The sequence below is a fragment of the Ptychodera flava genome, chromosome 2 (assembly GCF_041260155.1).
Source record: "Ptychodera flava strain L36383 chromosome 2, AS_Pfla_20210202, whole genome shotgun sequence".
NCBI lineage: Eukaryota > Metazoa > Hemichordata > Enteropneusta > Ptychoderidae > Ptychodera > Ptychodera flava.
Genome location: NC_091929.1, coordinates 11,667,998 through 11,681,442, shown reverse-complemented (window position 1 = coordinate 11,681,442; position 13,445 = coordinate 11,667,998). Strand labels below are relative to the sequence as shown.

The 13,445-nt window shown below is 37.3% G+C and overlaps 1 protein-coding gene across 1 annotated transcript; it reads left to right on the top strand.

Moving 5' to 3' along the window:
* Positions 1 to 3,425: 3,425 nt before the first annotated feature.
* Positions 3,426 to 6,614, top strand: LOC139114608 (uncharacterized). Its single transcript, XM_070676426.1, has 5 exons — positions 3,426 to 3,770; positions 4,523 to 4,644; positions 5,065 to 5,180; positions 5,750 to 5,877; positions 6,223 to 6,614. Exons 1-5 carry the CDS (start codon positions 3,489 to 3,491, stop codon positions 6,247 to 6,249), a joined length of 675 nt encoding a protein of 224 aa, XP_070532527.1. The 5' UTR covers positions 3,426 to 3,488; the 3' UTR covers positions 6,250 to 6,614.
* Positions 6,615 to 13,445: the final 6,831 nt, after the last annotated feature.

The following is a 13,445-nucleotide window of genomic DNA, read 5'->3' as shown; positions in this document are numbered from 1 at the left end:
ACTACACGATGAATTATAAAGCACGGCTGCGATGAATATATCATAATACATTACAGAGCCCCTCCCATGAACGCAGTGTCAGCTAGACGAGAATGATACAAAGATAGTGACTTGCAGTATGGTCAGACAAATTTAAATCTGAAACAGGGTTGAACAGGTGGTATCTCGGCAGATGTTACACCAATGCTCAGGCAGACATATGGACTATCGAATGTTGTTGAAAAGGGACGCAGGCAAACGAGTTTTACTTTTATACCTAAAGTGCTTGTGTCGGTATTTAATCAGATTGTCGAAATCTTCGGCTAAATTTTCTTTATCCTTTGGGATTACAGAATTTACAGGATATAGAAAATGTAGCTTTAATGTAATGTTATCATTATCCCAACATGATAATTAAGAGTGAATTTGGGATTGATAGATGGATGGATGGATAGAAGGATGGATGGATAGATAGATAGACAGATGGATGGATTGATCGGTTGGTAGGTTGGTGGGTGGATGGATGGATGGATGGAGGGATGGATTGATGGATGGAGTGAGGAGGGAGGAGGGAGGGATGTATGGATGAATGATGGAGGAGGGAGGGAGGGAGGGACGGGCGGACGGATGGAGGGATGGATGGATGGACGGATGGATAAATGGATGGATGTATGGGGGAATGGATGGATGCATAGATGGATGCATGGATGGACGGATGAATGGATGGATAGATGGATAAATAGGTGAGTGGAGGGATCGGGGGATGGATGGATGGATGGATGAATGGATGGATGGATGGATGGATGAATGGATGGATGGATGGATGGATGGATGGATGGATGGATGGAGGTGTTGATAGATTGATGGATGTTTTGATGTGTGGATGGATGGATGGATGGATGGATGGATGGATGGATGGATGGATGGATGGATGAATGGATGGATGGATGGATGGATGGATGGATGGATGGATGGAGGTGTTGACAGATGGATGGATGTTTTGATGTGTGGATGGATGGAAGGATGGATGTATGCATGCATACATGAATGGGCGGAGGGATGGATGGATAGATGAATGAATGGACTTAGGGATGGATGATGGATGGACGGGTGGACGGGTGGATAGACTGATGGATGGATGGACTGATGGATGGATGGATGAATGGCTGGATGGATGGATGGATAGGTGGAGGGGTGGAGGGATGGAGGGATGCATGCATGCATGAATGGGCATAGGAAGGGATCGGCTTTGGATGGCTTGCTGGATGGATGGATGGATGGATGGGTGCATGCATGCATGGAGGGAAGGATGAATGAATGGATTGATTTAGGGATGAATGGTGGAATCGATGAATGGATGGCTGGGTGGCTAGCGGGCTAGCTGGCTGGCTGGCTGGATGGATTGATGGAGGCATGGAGGGTTTTATTTATGTGTGCATGTCTGCTTCGCTGTATATGCAAGGTCATGTTCTTGGTTAAAATTTTTAACTTTACTGATTTTATAGATATTAACGCCGGCAAGATATTTACTCATATTTCAACGATATTCTTAATTATTCGTACAAAGAACTGTAACCTCCACAAATGTAATAATCTCCACAAATGTAATATCAACCAAATTTTAATAAAATCAACCACAAATGTAATAAAATAGTCAACCATTAATGTAACAACCCGCAACCACAAATGTAATAAACAAATTAACCATAAATGTAATAAAACTCAACCATAAATGTAATAAACTTGAACTTGCATATGTGATCATTTGTTTATCAATGCCCTGAGTAAATAATAACTTTAATAAGACTAGTGTAATGTTATTGCATACTTTCCTGAAACTAGGTTTCCTTTCCGAAACACAGAATAGAATACTTTGAGAACGCTATCAGAAAACGGCGAGGTACTGATCAAACCGTTAGATAATGGAAGTGGAACAGTAGTTCTAGACACTGATAATTACATAATAAGGAAGCGTCAAAATAACTTGTCAACCAGTGATACCACACAAAGTTTATGACAGATGACTCAGAATAAACAACAGAGAAATATAAAACCTTATAACAGAAACTTACGACACAAAACATGTTGACGAGAACATATTTAAATCTAGTAAAAAACAATACGAACACTACCTTGAACACAGTAGAACAAAATTAGACATCCTGGCATCCCTAGTGAAGGAACAAACTTCAAGTGGGACAACATAGGAATACAGACAATCTATCGATTATTCCACACAATTTATCCACTGAAGACGAATTTGAGGCAATTGATTAAGAAAGTACGGCAATTTTCGAAAAAACAGCGTTAAAGGATCGTAGTGTTATACAGTCTTCCCCACTCTGGAGTAGAGACTGCACTGACGTTCAGATTACAGCTGTGTCTAGCCATGGCCAATCAGTTCTGTACACAAAACAGGGAAACGTAAAATACACTTTCAAATATGCAAAACACACTAAACGCAAACAATTAAGAAATGAATAATGTGTGGAGTTGCTTTCCTTATTACATACATCAATATTTAAGGGCTAATTCCTCAATTGCAACGACAAAATAGATTTATTACATTTATGGTTGACAAGTATTACATTTATGGGTGATTTTTTTATTACATTTATGGTTACCATTTATTACATTTGTGGTTGGTGTTTTTATTACATTTATGGTTGATTTTTGTTACATTTATGGGCGATATTACATTTATGGGTGCATTTTATTACAATTGTGGTTGATATTACATTTGTGGAGATTATTACATTTGTGGAGGTTACAATAACGACATCATTTGATGGCCATTGAGTTGCAGCTAAAATGTGTTAAAGGGTTTTTTTTTATAAATGCAGAACAGTTAAATATTATGCTTAAAGTCGTCGAAATCATTTGCTTTGTGAAAGGCATCGCAGTTGAAAAATACGAATTTTCCGTTCAGCGAGTGAATTTTTGGCTAGAAACCTCAAGCTGGTTTGTCGCTTTCAAGATAAGGTCACATAGTCCATCTGCCTCCTGTGCCCAAACCTACATAAAGGACAACCATCTGTTCACGAGACAGGATGAAACCTTAGTTTTTATCTCCCTGGGAAAATATCATGGTACTAGTTGCCATAAAAATATTCACCATTTGCTAAAATGCTGATGCTTGCAAGACCTTAAAAGTTTCGCCATACGTTCTGCCTGTTCGTCTGTTCACAGTCGTCAGAAATAACGTGTTGTTTTTTCCCCGGAACAGATGTCAATTATTGGGATTTCTGTAGAATGGTCAAGTCGAGGCAAATATCATGCAATGAAATAAGTAAATTTTTAACTTCCAGTCAATGGTTGGCTGATATTGCCGGAAATAAAGATTATTTGAATTTTGTCTCCGCCTCTGTCGCTATCGATGTGATGGCTTTATGTAATATATGATAATTTATTCATATCCGGCAGGATACATATTTGACGTTTGCTCAGATGCTAATTCACAAACTGACAATCCTGACGAACTGACGTTGATCTGAAGAGATCTCAGTCAAATGTTGAAATACTGTCTGTTCGCCGTCTTCCTGGCCACCGTTGGTGCCACCAACTTTTACCAAATCCACAACCCAAGAACAAGCTTCGGCTACGTCTACAACAATGGCAGCGTGGACGCTCCAATCAAGATCGAAATGTACATGGGTCTCCAGTGTGAAGATGCCGCCAAGGCTGTGCCCGCTGTCAAAGCTGCCGCCGATGCCTATGGTGCAGGAGTTGTACAGCTGAAATTCCACGTATTCCCACTGCCATACTTCACTGGTGATTTCCTTTCCTGCAAGGTGAGTCCTAGTGAGAGCAAATAAGTTTTAACCCTACCACCACCATGGTTTGACCCAAACGCATTGTGTTCAATGAGTGTGACCAGTGAGTGTGGACCTGTTTACATGGAATTATAGGGTGAATAGGTTTAAGAATTATATTCCGTTTTGGATCTCCGTCTCAATTCACCTGTACTACTACATCCTCTTCAAACGTATTTGGAAATACTTTGCCATTAAGGTAGAATGCTTCTCGGGGATGGATATTCGGACTGTCAAACTTTTACAATTCTTTTCTGATCTACCACTTGTGTGGGTTCATTTTGAAGCTGTTTGCGTGAGAAAAACGTTCACTGTCTTAGTTTTAGGAAAATCGAAAAATTTATTTTTCTCCATAGAGATAACACAGGGATGGCTGCCATTTTGAATTTCAAATGTTGGTAAATCTTGGGTAATTGTTTCTCTTAGACCAAAATTTGCACGGTGACCCCTGATTCTTATTCTCTATTTTCTTATGGTTGAAAGATTCCTTGAGGAAAATTTACTATGTGTTACTTGAAAACATCTCTCTATTGGACTAAATTAATTTGTGCCTTGTATTTTCCTGTTACCAACGATTAGTGTGGTGTTCGTAAAATACATCGTGTAAGTGAGAGAAAGAGTAGTCGATTATGCATAATTAAAGGTAAATGTGGGCGTTATGCTCACAAACAAATTAAGGGATCTTATCTTAAGGGAGGAATGTACATTATTTCTCATTATTTCTTATCAAGGGAACCAGAGTCGTCAGCAACTTGGCGCCAGAAAAGGTTGTCGACTTCATGCAGACTATCATGTCAAACCAGTACAGAATTGGACGTGCTCCATGCACCATCACTGATTTGGAATTGATGGAGTGAGTGTCTGTTTAGTTTTGTTATCATTGTCTTATAGAATCAATACATACGTGCAATTGTATTTAAAAACAGTACGCTTGTCTAAAGTAAGAATATTTCCCCTTTTCATTGGCAAAGATTAGGCAGTTTCATGGAGTTATGACAGCAGTGAGAACGTATATTTGCATTACAAAATTCAAAATCATATAACGGGCTTTCCTTGCATTAACCGGTCAGAATTGATACTTATTTTTACCGTAATCTCTTGAATGTTGGTTGGCCTTCAAATATATTAAATGATATTTGAAAATTTTCGTGGTTGAATTTAACCCTTCTGTATGGGTCTGATCCAATCGTTTTCTATAACTGAGTTGGACCTCAACACGGAGAATAGGGTGTAAGGGTAGCAATTTTTTGACGTTTTGCTCAATCTTCTACAGACTGTTGACTGACTTCGCCGTTGAAATGGGAGTTGACCGTGACCGATTCTACGTCCAGTTCTCCAACCCACACACCACCAACCATTGCAAACAACAGTGGAAGGCACACATCGCCTGTAAGTTGACCGTTGAATTCTAGAAGGGTCTGTGCTGCTTTCTGAAATGCCGTCTTTGCACAGTTTACTTATCTTACGACAGTGACATATACTTTCCTTTACTGTGTCTTACTTCAAGTCTTGTTGCAAGCTGACCCGTCAGCAAGCTTTTTTCCCGAATTGCTATTTTTTGTCAACCCATGTATTTGCTTATTCTGCATTGAATCTCCGTGCATTGTTTGCCCCATCCTCTACTCTCCCTGCCTGTCTGTCTGTCTGTCTAAAAGGCGTCTGCTGTCCGTCCGTCCACCTGTCTGTCTGTCTGTCTGTCTGTCTGTCTGTCTGTCTCTCTCTCTGTCTGTCTGTCTGTCTGTCTGTCTGTCTGTCTGTCTGTCTGTCTCTCTCTCTCTCTCTCTCTCTCTCTCTCTCTCTTCCTTCTCTCTCTCTCTCTCTCTCTGTCTCTCTCTCTCTCTCTCTCTCTCTCTCTCTCTCTCTCTCTCTCTCTCTCTCTCTCTCTCTCTCTCTCTCTCACGTACCGGCCTTTACTTGTCTAGAAACTAAAAACAAATCTCTTTCGATTGATTCAACAGCTGGCATCTACGCTTCACCAACCTTCAAGCTGAACGGTGTCCACGTTGTTGACTGGAACCCCTTGTGGACCAAGAAGGATTGGTCAGCTTTGATCGACTATATCCTTGCCCCACCAGTCCACGGAGAGGTAAGTGTCGTCATAGAAGTTGTACTTATACTACTACAAGGCAAACACGCCCTTGTCAGCTATGTAGTGCTTCCTTACAGATTTGCTTATGAGTATTTTGTTCACAGTTTACTTCTTTTTAGCTCTATTGCATGTATATGTTCAAGGTTAACCAGCATGACCAAGTATCGTCATATGGTTCATGTAGTATAGTCATACTACAAAAACTGAAACGTAATTTCACCTTTGACCTCGAAAAATCATTTCTTGGTACGATACGACACATTTCATTGCCATTAGCAGTATTCTTGTTAAAACTGACGATCGGTAAAAAACTTTAAAACGATTATTTGGCTTTCCTTGCAGCTTACTACTCCCGGTATAATGTGGTAAAGAGAGAGGATGTGGAATAAGAAGCAGGAAGTGACGTCAATAGCAAGGCTTAGTTCAACCGTCAAAGTTCAAAGGTCAACCGATGACTGAAAAATGTTTCACCGAGTTTGCCGTCACTTGATACCATGCTAAAAGACACAGTAACCATGGAAACCTGTTATTCAAAATGAATGGACGTTAACTTTTATGAGTTTGTTTGTTTGTATTGAAAATACCACGAACTTGAACCTGAGGCGTTGACCTCAAGAAATTTCTCGTTTTCTTAAAGTATTTTGACACGACGTCGTGTAAAAGTAAATATTTTTGACTGATATTACAAGAATTGTGTTTATTTGTCTTCAAGTAAAACCAACATGTACAAATAATCAATGTGTCTAGTCATTTCATTTATTCATCTGCTTTTTCGGCAGCTTTGGTGAGAAATTTCGAGGAAATGACAAACAAAATCGTTACATTGTTTCAGACCTCAACACGCCTAGAGGCCTGGGTAGCTTCTCGCTGGCCTAATAAATATAATATATGCGGTCGAGGGTTTATTATCTTGATAATATGGCAGAACTATTAATAGGGTCTTATCCAATCATATCAGCTGTCTTGCCTCAAGATAAACCCAACACAACAAATAACGGGCATCAAGTTGCGGTGTCGATTTCTCAGGCCTAGACCGAATTACAGCAAGTCTTTCTTATGGTGTCATTCTAGTTTGAACCATTAATTTCGCTAAATTGCTTTAAATTAAATTTTCAAGTTGCGAATACTCCCGCTAATATTACAGAATGACACTGAGACGCATAAATTGGATCAGATTCTGTATTCGATTTCGGATTTTGAGTGCACAGTGTTCATCACTTGTCTCACAGCTTTAGCTTTTATATGCAAATAAATCACACGTGCTGGTCACATGATTTGCTGCACACCAGAATGACACATCACTGCAACATCTTGTCACTTGCAATAATACAATATTTTCGTAAAAACACAAAATAAAGAGAAGGTCATAATAACGGTTAGCATGATAACTGTATAATCTTAATCAAGAATCAAATATAATCGCAAAAGCACATCTTTTGCAACGTTCATATTGCAATTTAGCAAAATATTGACGGCTTAAGTTTTTCTGTTGTAAACGCATCTCAAGGCGCATATCTTCAAGCACATTTCATGTCTTATGCTCAGTCCTGTTAGTCATCTGTGCAAGTGTAGAGACTTCTTATAGCGCCACCAGTGTTTGGAATCGGCAACGTAGTGACACATGGGTACATTTTCTTTGAAATTTTGCGACACCGAAACAAAGCCCAAAGCATCAGCTTTCTATCTTTGACAAACTCAAGGTAGTTCGTACCTCGAAATGAAAGGCTTAACCCTTGAGTGCCAGAGTCAACTGATGTTGCCTTGATGGAATATATCGCCAACAATTTTTTTTCAGATTTTCCCCAAAATTTTAGTCAAACATTGTAGCAAATGAAAAGTTGTGGCCATTGGTCCAAAACTACCGAAACAAAATACAGCAAATTAATAAAAATTGGCAAAATGTTACACTGAAATTTTGGTGGGAAAAATTGCAGCACTCACTTTCTTTCCCAAATGTTCATTCTACTCTGTCATTGTGTTGGTTGTATCACCCAATTATATTCAGGAGATGCATGCTTCTCTCAAGGTAGCGCTTCTAGTCAACTACATCTATACACCTTACCATGAAGTTTAAACACTCGTCTACATCCCTGGACCCAATGATTGCTCGCATCTTTTGGCTACAGTCAATATTTCAGATATGGTAGACCCGCCAACCTCTTATATAATTAAATGAACAAATGACGAGAGGCAAAAAGGAAAAAAATGCTCCGAGAAGATGCATAAGCTGGACAGAGGAAAGAGGGGGCCAGTGGATGCACGTTTTCTTCGCAAAGAAGTAGATAATATTGAATAGCTTATCACTGCCAGAATATACGTAAATAATAAATTGAAAACATCCTAGTAGCACTTCGATCAAAGTATTGCTATGCAGTAAACCAACAACCCGACATATCACAGGCGTCTGAAAATTCCATCATGAAAGTAGTAATTGCTGATTTCGCCCCACTGTTCAAGTAAACGTATTGTTCACACATTTCGATGGACAATTCTTTCAAGGCTCCCTAGCCAACCTTTATGACATCTCATTGAAGAATATTATGTTCTTCATGAGTAATGAATGGTAACAATTTTACCTTGCCATACGACGGCGAACATCCTTAGCATGACAGAAATGTGAACACGCAGTCATGCAGTAGGGTTGCGCATTATCGCAGAAATAATTATTTCGACATTCGACATCGAAACTATAGTAATATCAACATCGTGGCCGAGTCTTGATTATGAGTCCACCAGAATAAACGCTGATCAACTTCGATTCGAATTAATCGAATCTGTTGCAAATAAACAACTGTGTGCATTTGTTTAAAGAAAAGATGACATTCTAATTGACAGTCATCATACGGTTTTCGTTAGCATAGTAGAAAACTATCGTTAGCAGTCCTCACATAGAATATCCAAGCAAATGATGATGGTTTTGTTACTTTTGGTATTTTTATTGATATAAATAACAACTTTTGACTCTATAAATCACGCCATCTTGTTATCAAAACTGTATAAAAGGGTTGAGTTTTACATGGTTAAAGAATGTTGTTGAATGCTGTTAATATAAACAACTGTACTTCAAAGGCCGTAATAATCCCCTGTGGGGTTCCACAGGGCTCTAGATCTGTTGTAGGCCCTGTTTTCTTTTTAGTTGATATCAACGACATCAGCAACATGCATAAATTTACCTTGAAATACTGGGTTTAAAATACTAAAGTATGATTTGGTGCAAGTCCAATAAACCTGACTATCATCCTGCTGGCAAAACAAACTACATTATCTTATAAAACGATTCACCGAGAGCTGAAGCTGAGGGCGCGTTACTTTCTCGCTGTTATCAAAACTTTATTCATTTCCTCAAAATTCAGCAAAAAACACGATTGGAACTAAGTTTGGATAATTGGATGAGAGTAATTATAACAAAAGTTTAATGAAATCGAAATTTTTACAGCTTAAATTTTGCAAAATGATAGACTACTGTAAAAAATTAAAATATCGTTTTCATCGAACAAAACAACAAAAATAATCGATTATATATCCCTTAATTCGTATTAATTTGTTTGAAAACGTTTTATTTTTGTGTAAATAACATTAAAAACCGAGACATGATAAAATATCTCTAACTGATGACCTTTTGGGTCAGCCCAGGGCACTTTTGAAATGTCACTGACTTTTTTCGTCGATTGGGGCTTAATAAACACTAAATGTAGTCAGGGCACTTTTGAAGTGACCAAGACTGATGAAATTCTCAATCGATCAAAAAACTTCGTTTTGGTTGGGACAATGTAACAAATCGAGATTAGAAATTGTAATTCAGTAAAAAATAGCATTGACAAGTTCACACATTTTCATTCAAATATGAATATTGTTAATACATATATTTAACAATATTGCATTAAATACAGTCATGTAATGATTCTTACTCATAACATTTGCGTAGCATTGCCAATTTCGGATACAATTTTAAATATGGTTAGCAAATACGGTGTCATATTTAACAAATTCCTCAAATTCTTGAGAAATTATGCCAATCCAATTATCCCAATTTAGTTCCAATCGTAAAAGGACATCATGTTACTTAATAATCAACCTTAACTCTTTATACCTTTTTAAGCTAACGCTTCTCTAGTGGTTAATAAGCTCAGAACCCTCGTAAATTATATATTTTCGGAAAGCCTAGATATAGGGAAACATTTTTGTTACCATAGTGTCACCATTATTTACATAACTATCACGTGACAGACATTAGGGGACGACTGCATTAACTTGCATGGTACCTGAAACCCGAGTCCTTGCCTGAGCAACTCGGGTGACAAACAGAAGACTTTTAATCCCCAAGGTGTGAATGTTCCATTGTTATGTTTATCTAATCCAGCTGGTGCTATTGTAGTGCCATTGTAGGAAAGGCAGGTCTGTGAAATTGATCCTCTAGGGAAGTAGGGTATTTCTAAGTTAATGGAGCCTTCCCGTAATGTAATTTGCATAACCTTGCAAAAATCTGTTTTCCCTATGTTTCGTTTCAATGCTTAAGGATGTAAGGCTGAAATTTGTGTGAGTGCAAGCTGTCATAAGGATCTTCCAAAGTGTGTCTTAGAATTTTTTTAAACCTTCTTAAACAATTTTTATGCCAGAGAAACTTCCAGAGCGGTGAATCTAATCTTAGTGAATTTCTTAAAATTGTGCTCAAAATAAACTAAGCAAGATATAAAAAATCTGAGACACCCTTTTAAAGAACGTTGTGACAGCTTGCATTCCAGAAAGTTTGAGTCAGATATTTTGAAGCATTAAGACAAAACATAGGGAAAACCGATTTTTGAAAGGTTATGCAAATTACCTGTCACGTGATAGTTATGTAAATAATGCTGACACTGTGTGGTCACCAAAATGTTTCCCTATATCTAGGCTTTCAGAAAATATATAATTTACGGGGTTTCTGAGCTTATTAACCACCAGAGAATTGTTAGATTAAAAAGGTCAATTTCTTGTCTTGGAACCTTAAGTTTATGGCATAAAATCGATCCCAAATATACTTAATTTCTTTGACATAAAACATTTGACTTTATGAATAGACCATTTGGCAATCAGAATAATTAAATTTATATAGTTATTCACATTTGCGTTAACGTTATTTCCAAATGCAATACATTCCACAGACATTTGTAATATACCTTCTACGAATTCCCAAACTTTCTTCGCTTCTTTACATTCAAATTAACGGTGCTACTATTGTGTCAATACTCATTTAGCTTTCACATAAAGCATTTCCTCTTATTTTCCTCTGATAAAGCTTTGAATTGTTCACATATTTTATGTAGGAATTTCAAGGTGAATGGCGCTGAGGGCGCTTTATTTGTTGATGATTTGGCAACTAAAATGTTTTGACCGCTGTGTATCTTGGGGGTTACTGCTGATCCTTCGTTGGCATAGAAATGTCATATTGACACGTTTTGAAAAGTTTAGTCTCATAGTAGGTCTTGTTTCATTATTTTCATTACTCACCATCTCCTACAATAAGTTATTGTATTATTGTACAATTGTCCTATTCTAACTATTAAATGTATTGTATTGAAATATGAAATATGCTTATAAAACCTATCGAGGGCGCATTTCTATATTGCAAAAGAAAGTTATCACACTAAAAACTTTTTCTAGTCAAGCTATGTACACGTTGTGCTCCATTATTTCGGCAACATGGCATTAACGTTGGAAGTTGTAGAGTTGTCTAAAACACGGTCATTATGGCTATTCTGTAGATTGTTACGATGCATTTATTTTATACACATATAAGTGTAAAATCTGGTGAATCCAAATTAAAGTTATAATGGCACATACTAACCATACAAACGAGAGGAAAGACCTATAAGGAAAATGTTGTTCTACCCGTAATTTCCCACACGAACATGGTATATATATATATATATATATATATATATATATATATATATATATATATATATATATATATATATATATATATATATATATATATATGCGTTATAAATGATAACACAAAATTATATATATATGTATATATATATAATTGTGTGTTATCATTTATAACGCGCTGCTTATATATATATATATATATATATATATATATATATATATATATATATATATATATATATATATATATATATATATATATATATATATATATATATATATATAGGTAGCAACGAGCCCGCCACATCACTCCTGACGATTGCCAAGCGCATGAAACAGTCTGTAGAGTAATCACGACAAGTTCCACGTCTAGCAATATATTATATATATATATATATATATATATATATATATTATATATATATATATATATATATATATATATATATATATATATATATATATATATATTGTGTGTTATCATTTATAACGCGCTTCTTTAGCATCGCGCACTGTAATTTCCCGCGAGGACATTTTTCCTCATCTGTCCTCAAGCAAGGAGTTACACGGCTCCGCAAAAGTGGAGCGTATACAGTGAAATTAAACAAAGAAATTAATTGGATTATATATTTATTTCATGAACAGTCTTAATTAACTGTCCGTATTTTGATGTAGAGGGATAAAATACTTCATGAGCGTGCAAAAGTATTTTGTATAATCCCGGGATTACTTTCTTTCAATGAGTGAAATAGCCAATCACTCAGAACAGATGTGAATTAATTTTAGCATACTTTCATCAATAAATCCTATCAAGTTGAGATAATGATAAATGGTATGCTATCTTCACTAAGACGAATTCAGTCACGTGAACTTGACATTTGTCTAGCGCCCTCCAGATGATACGAACATTTGCAAGTCAGGCGGGTGGGGGATAACTAGACACAAATTTACTTAGCAATTCATTAAGAAAATACGAACATAAAATGAAAGAGGAGTTCTCATTTCATCGAAGGCTGTGGCTTTCAAAAAGACAGCAAGGAAACTTGCGATCTAGGTGAGAACGGAAGGGACCCTTCGATAGCACGTACACGAGTCCTCTAGCGGCCAAGTCTATCACAATCGAGGTCATCCCCGATGCCAAGTCGTCAAAGTTTACGTTTTGGGGACTAACTCAGTGAAGGATATGTATGTTCGTCGTGTCAAATAGATGCCTTCGAAGTCCAATCATTCGACGAAATTTCAGATGTATAGAATTGTCGACAACCCACGGCGTTAATACTTTTATAGTAGTTACAGTTAACTGCAATAATTGTAGCCCACGGGCCATGCGCCGGCTTCTTCTGTAGTAGTGTTGGCTACGTAGCACCGTCTCGTAAAGTAAAGTCTACAATGCCGATCCATTAAAAGCCCAGAAATTATAGAAACGGTCGCATAGGTAGAGAATTTACCCCGTTCTCATGGAAATTTCACCATAGTCTTGCGTCCTGGTCTTACGCACTACCATCTACGCTGGGAGTGAATAATTTGAAAAAACGATGCAGCTGACGATTGCTTAATGTGCCATATTTGGTGACATGATCGTGGCGGCGGATTTGAATAAGCATTTTGCTCTTAATCGTTAAACCGTCGTTTTTCAGTCTACAGTATACACTATCGATCATTTCGTTAGCCAAAATGGTATCGCGCATGACCAA

Excerpts from the sequence above, each read along its gene's own strand:
- LOC139114608 (XM_070676426.1), top strand. The coding sequence starts at position 3,489 with ATGTTGAAATACTGTCTGTTCGCCGTCTTCCTGGCCACCGTTGGTGCC. Across the intron at positions 3,771-4,522 it reads GTGATTTCCTTTCCTGCAAG|GGAACCAGAGTCGTCAGCAA; the intron begins GTGAGTCCTAGT and ends TTTCTTATCAAG. Across the intron at positions 4,645-5,064 it reads ACTGATTTGGAATTGATGGA|ACTGTTGACTGACTTCGCCG; the intron begins GTGAGTGTCTGT and ends AATCTTCTACAG.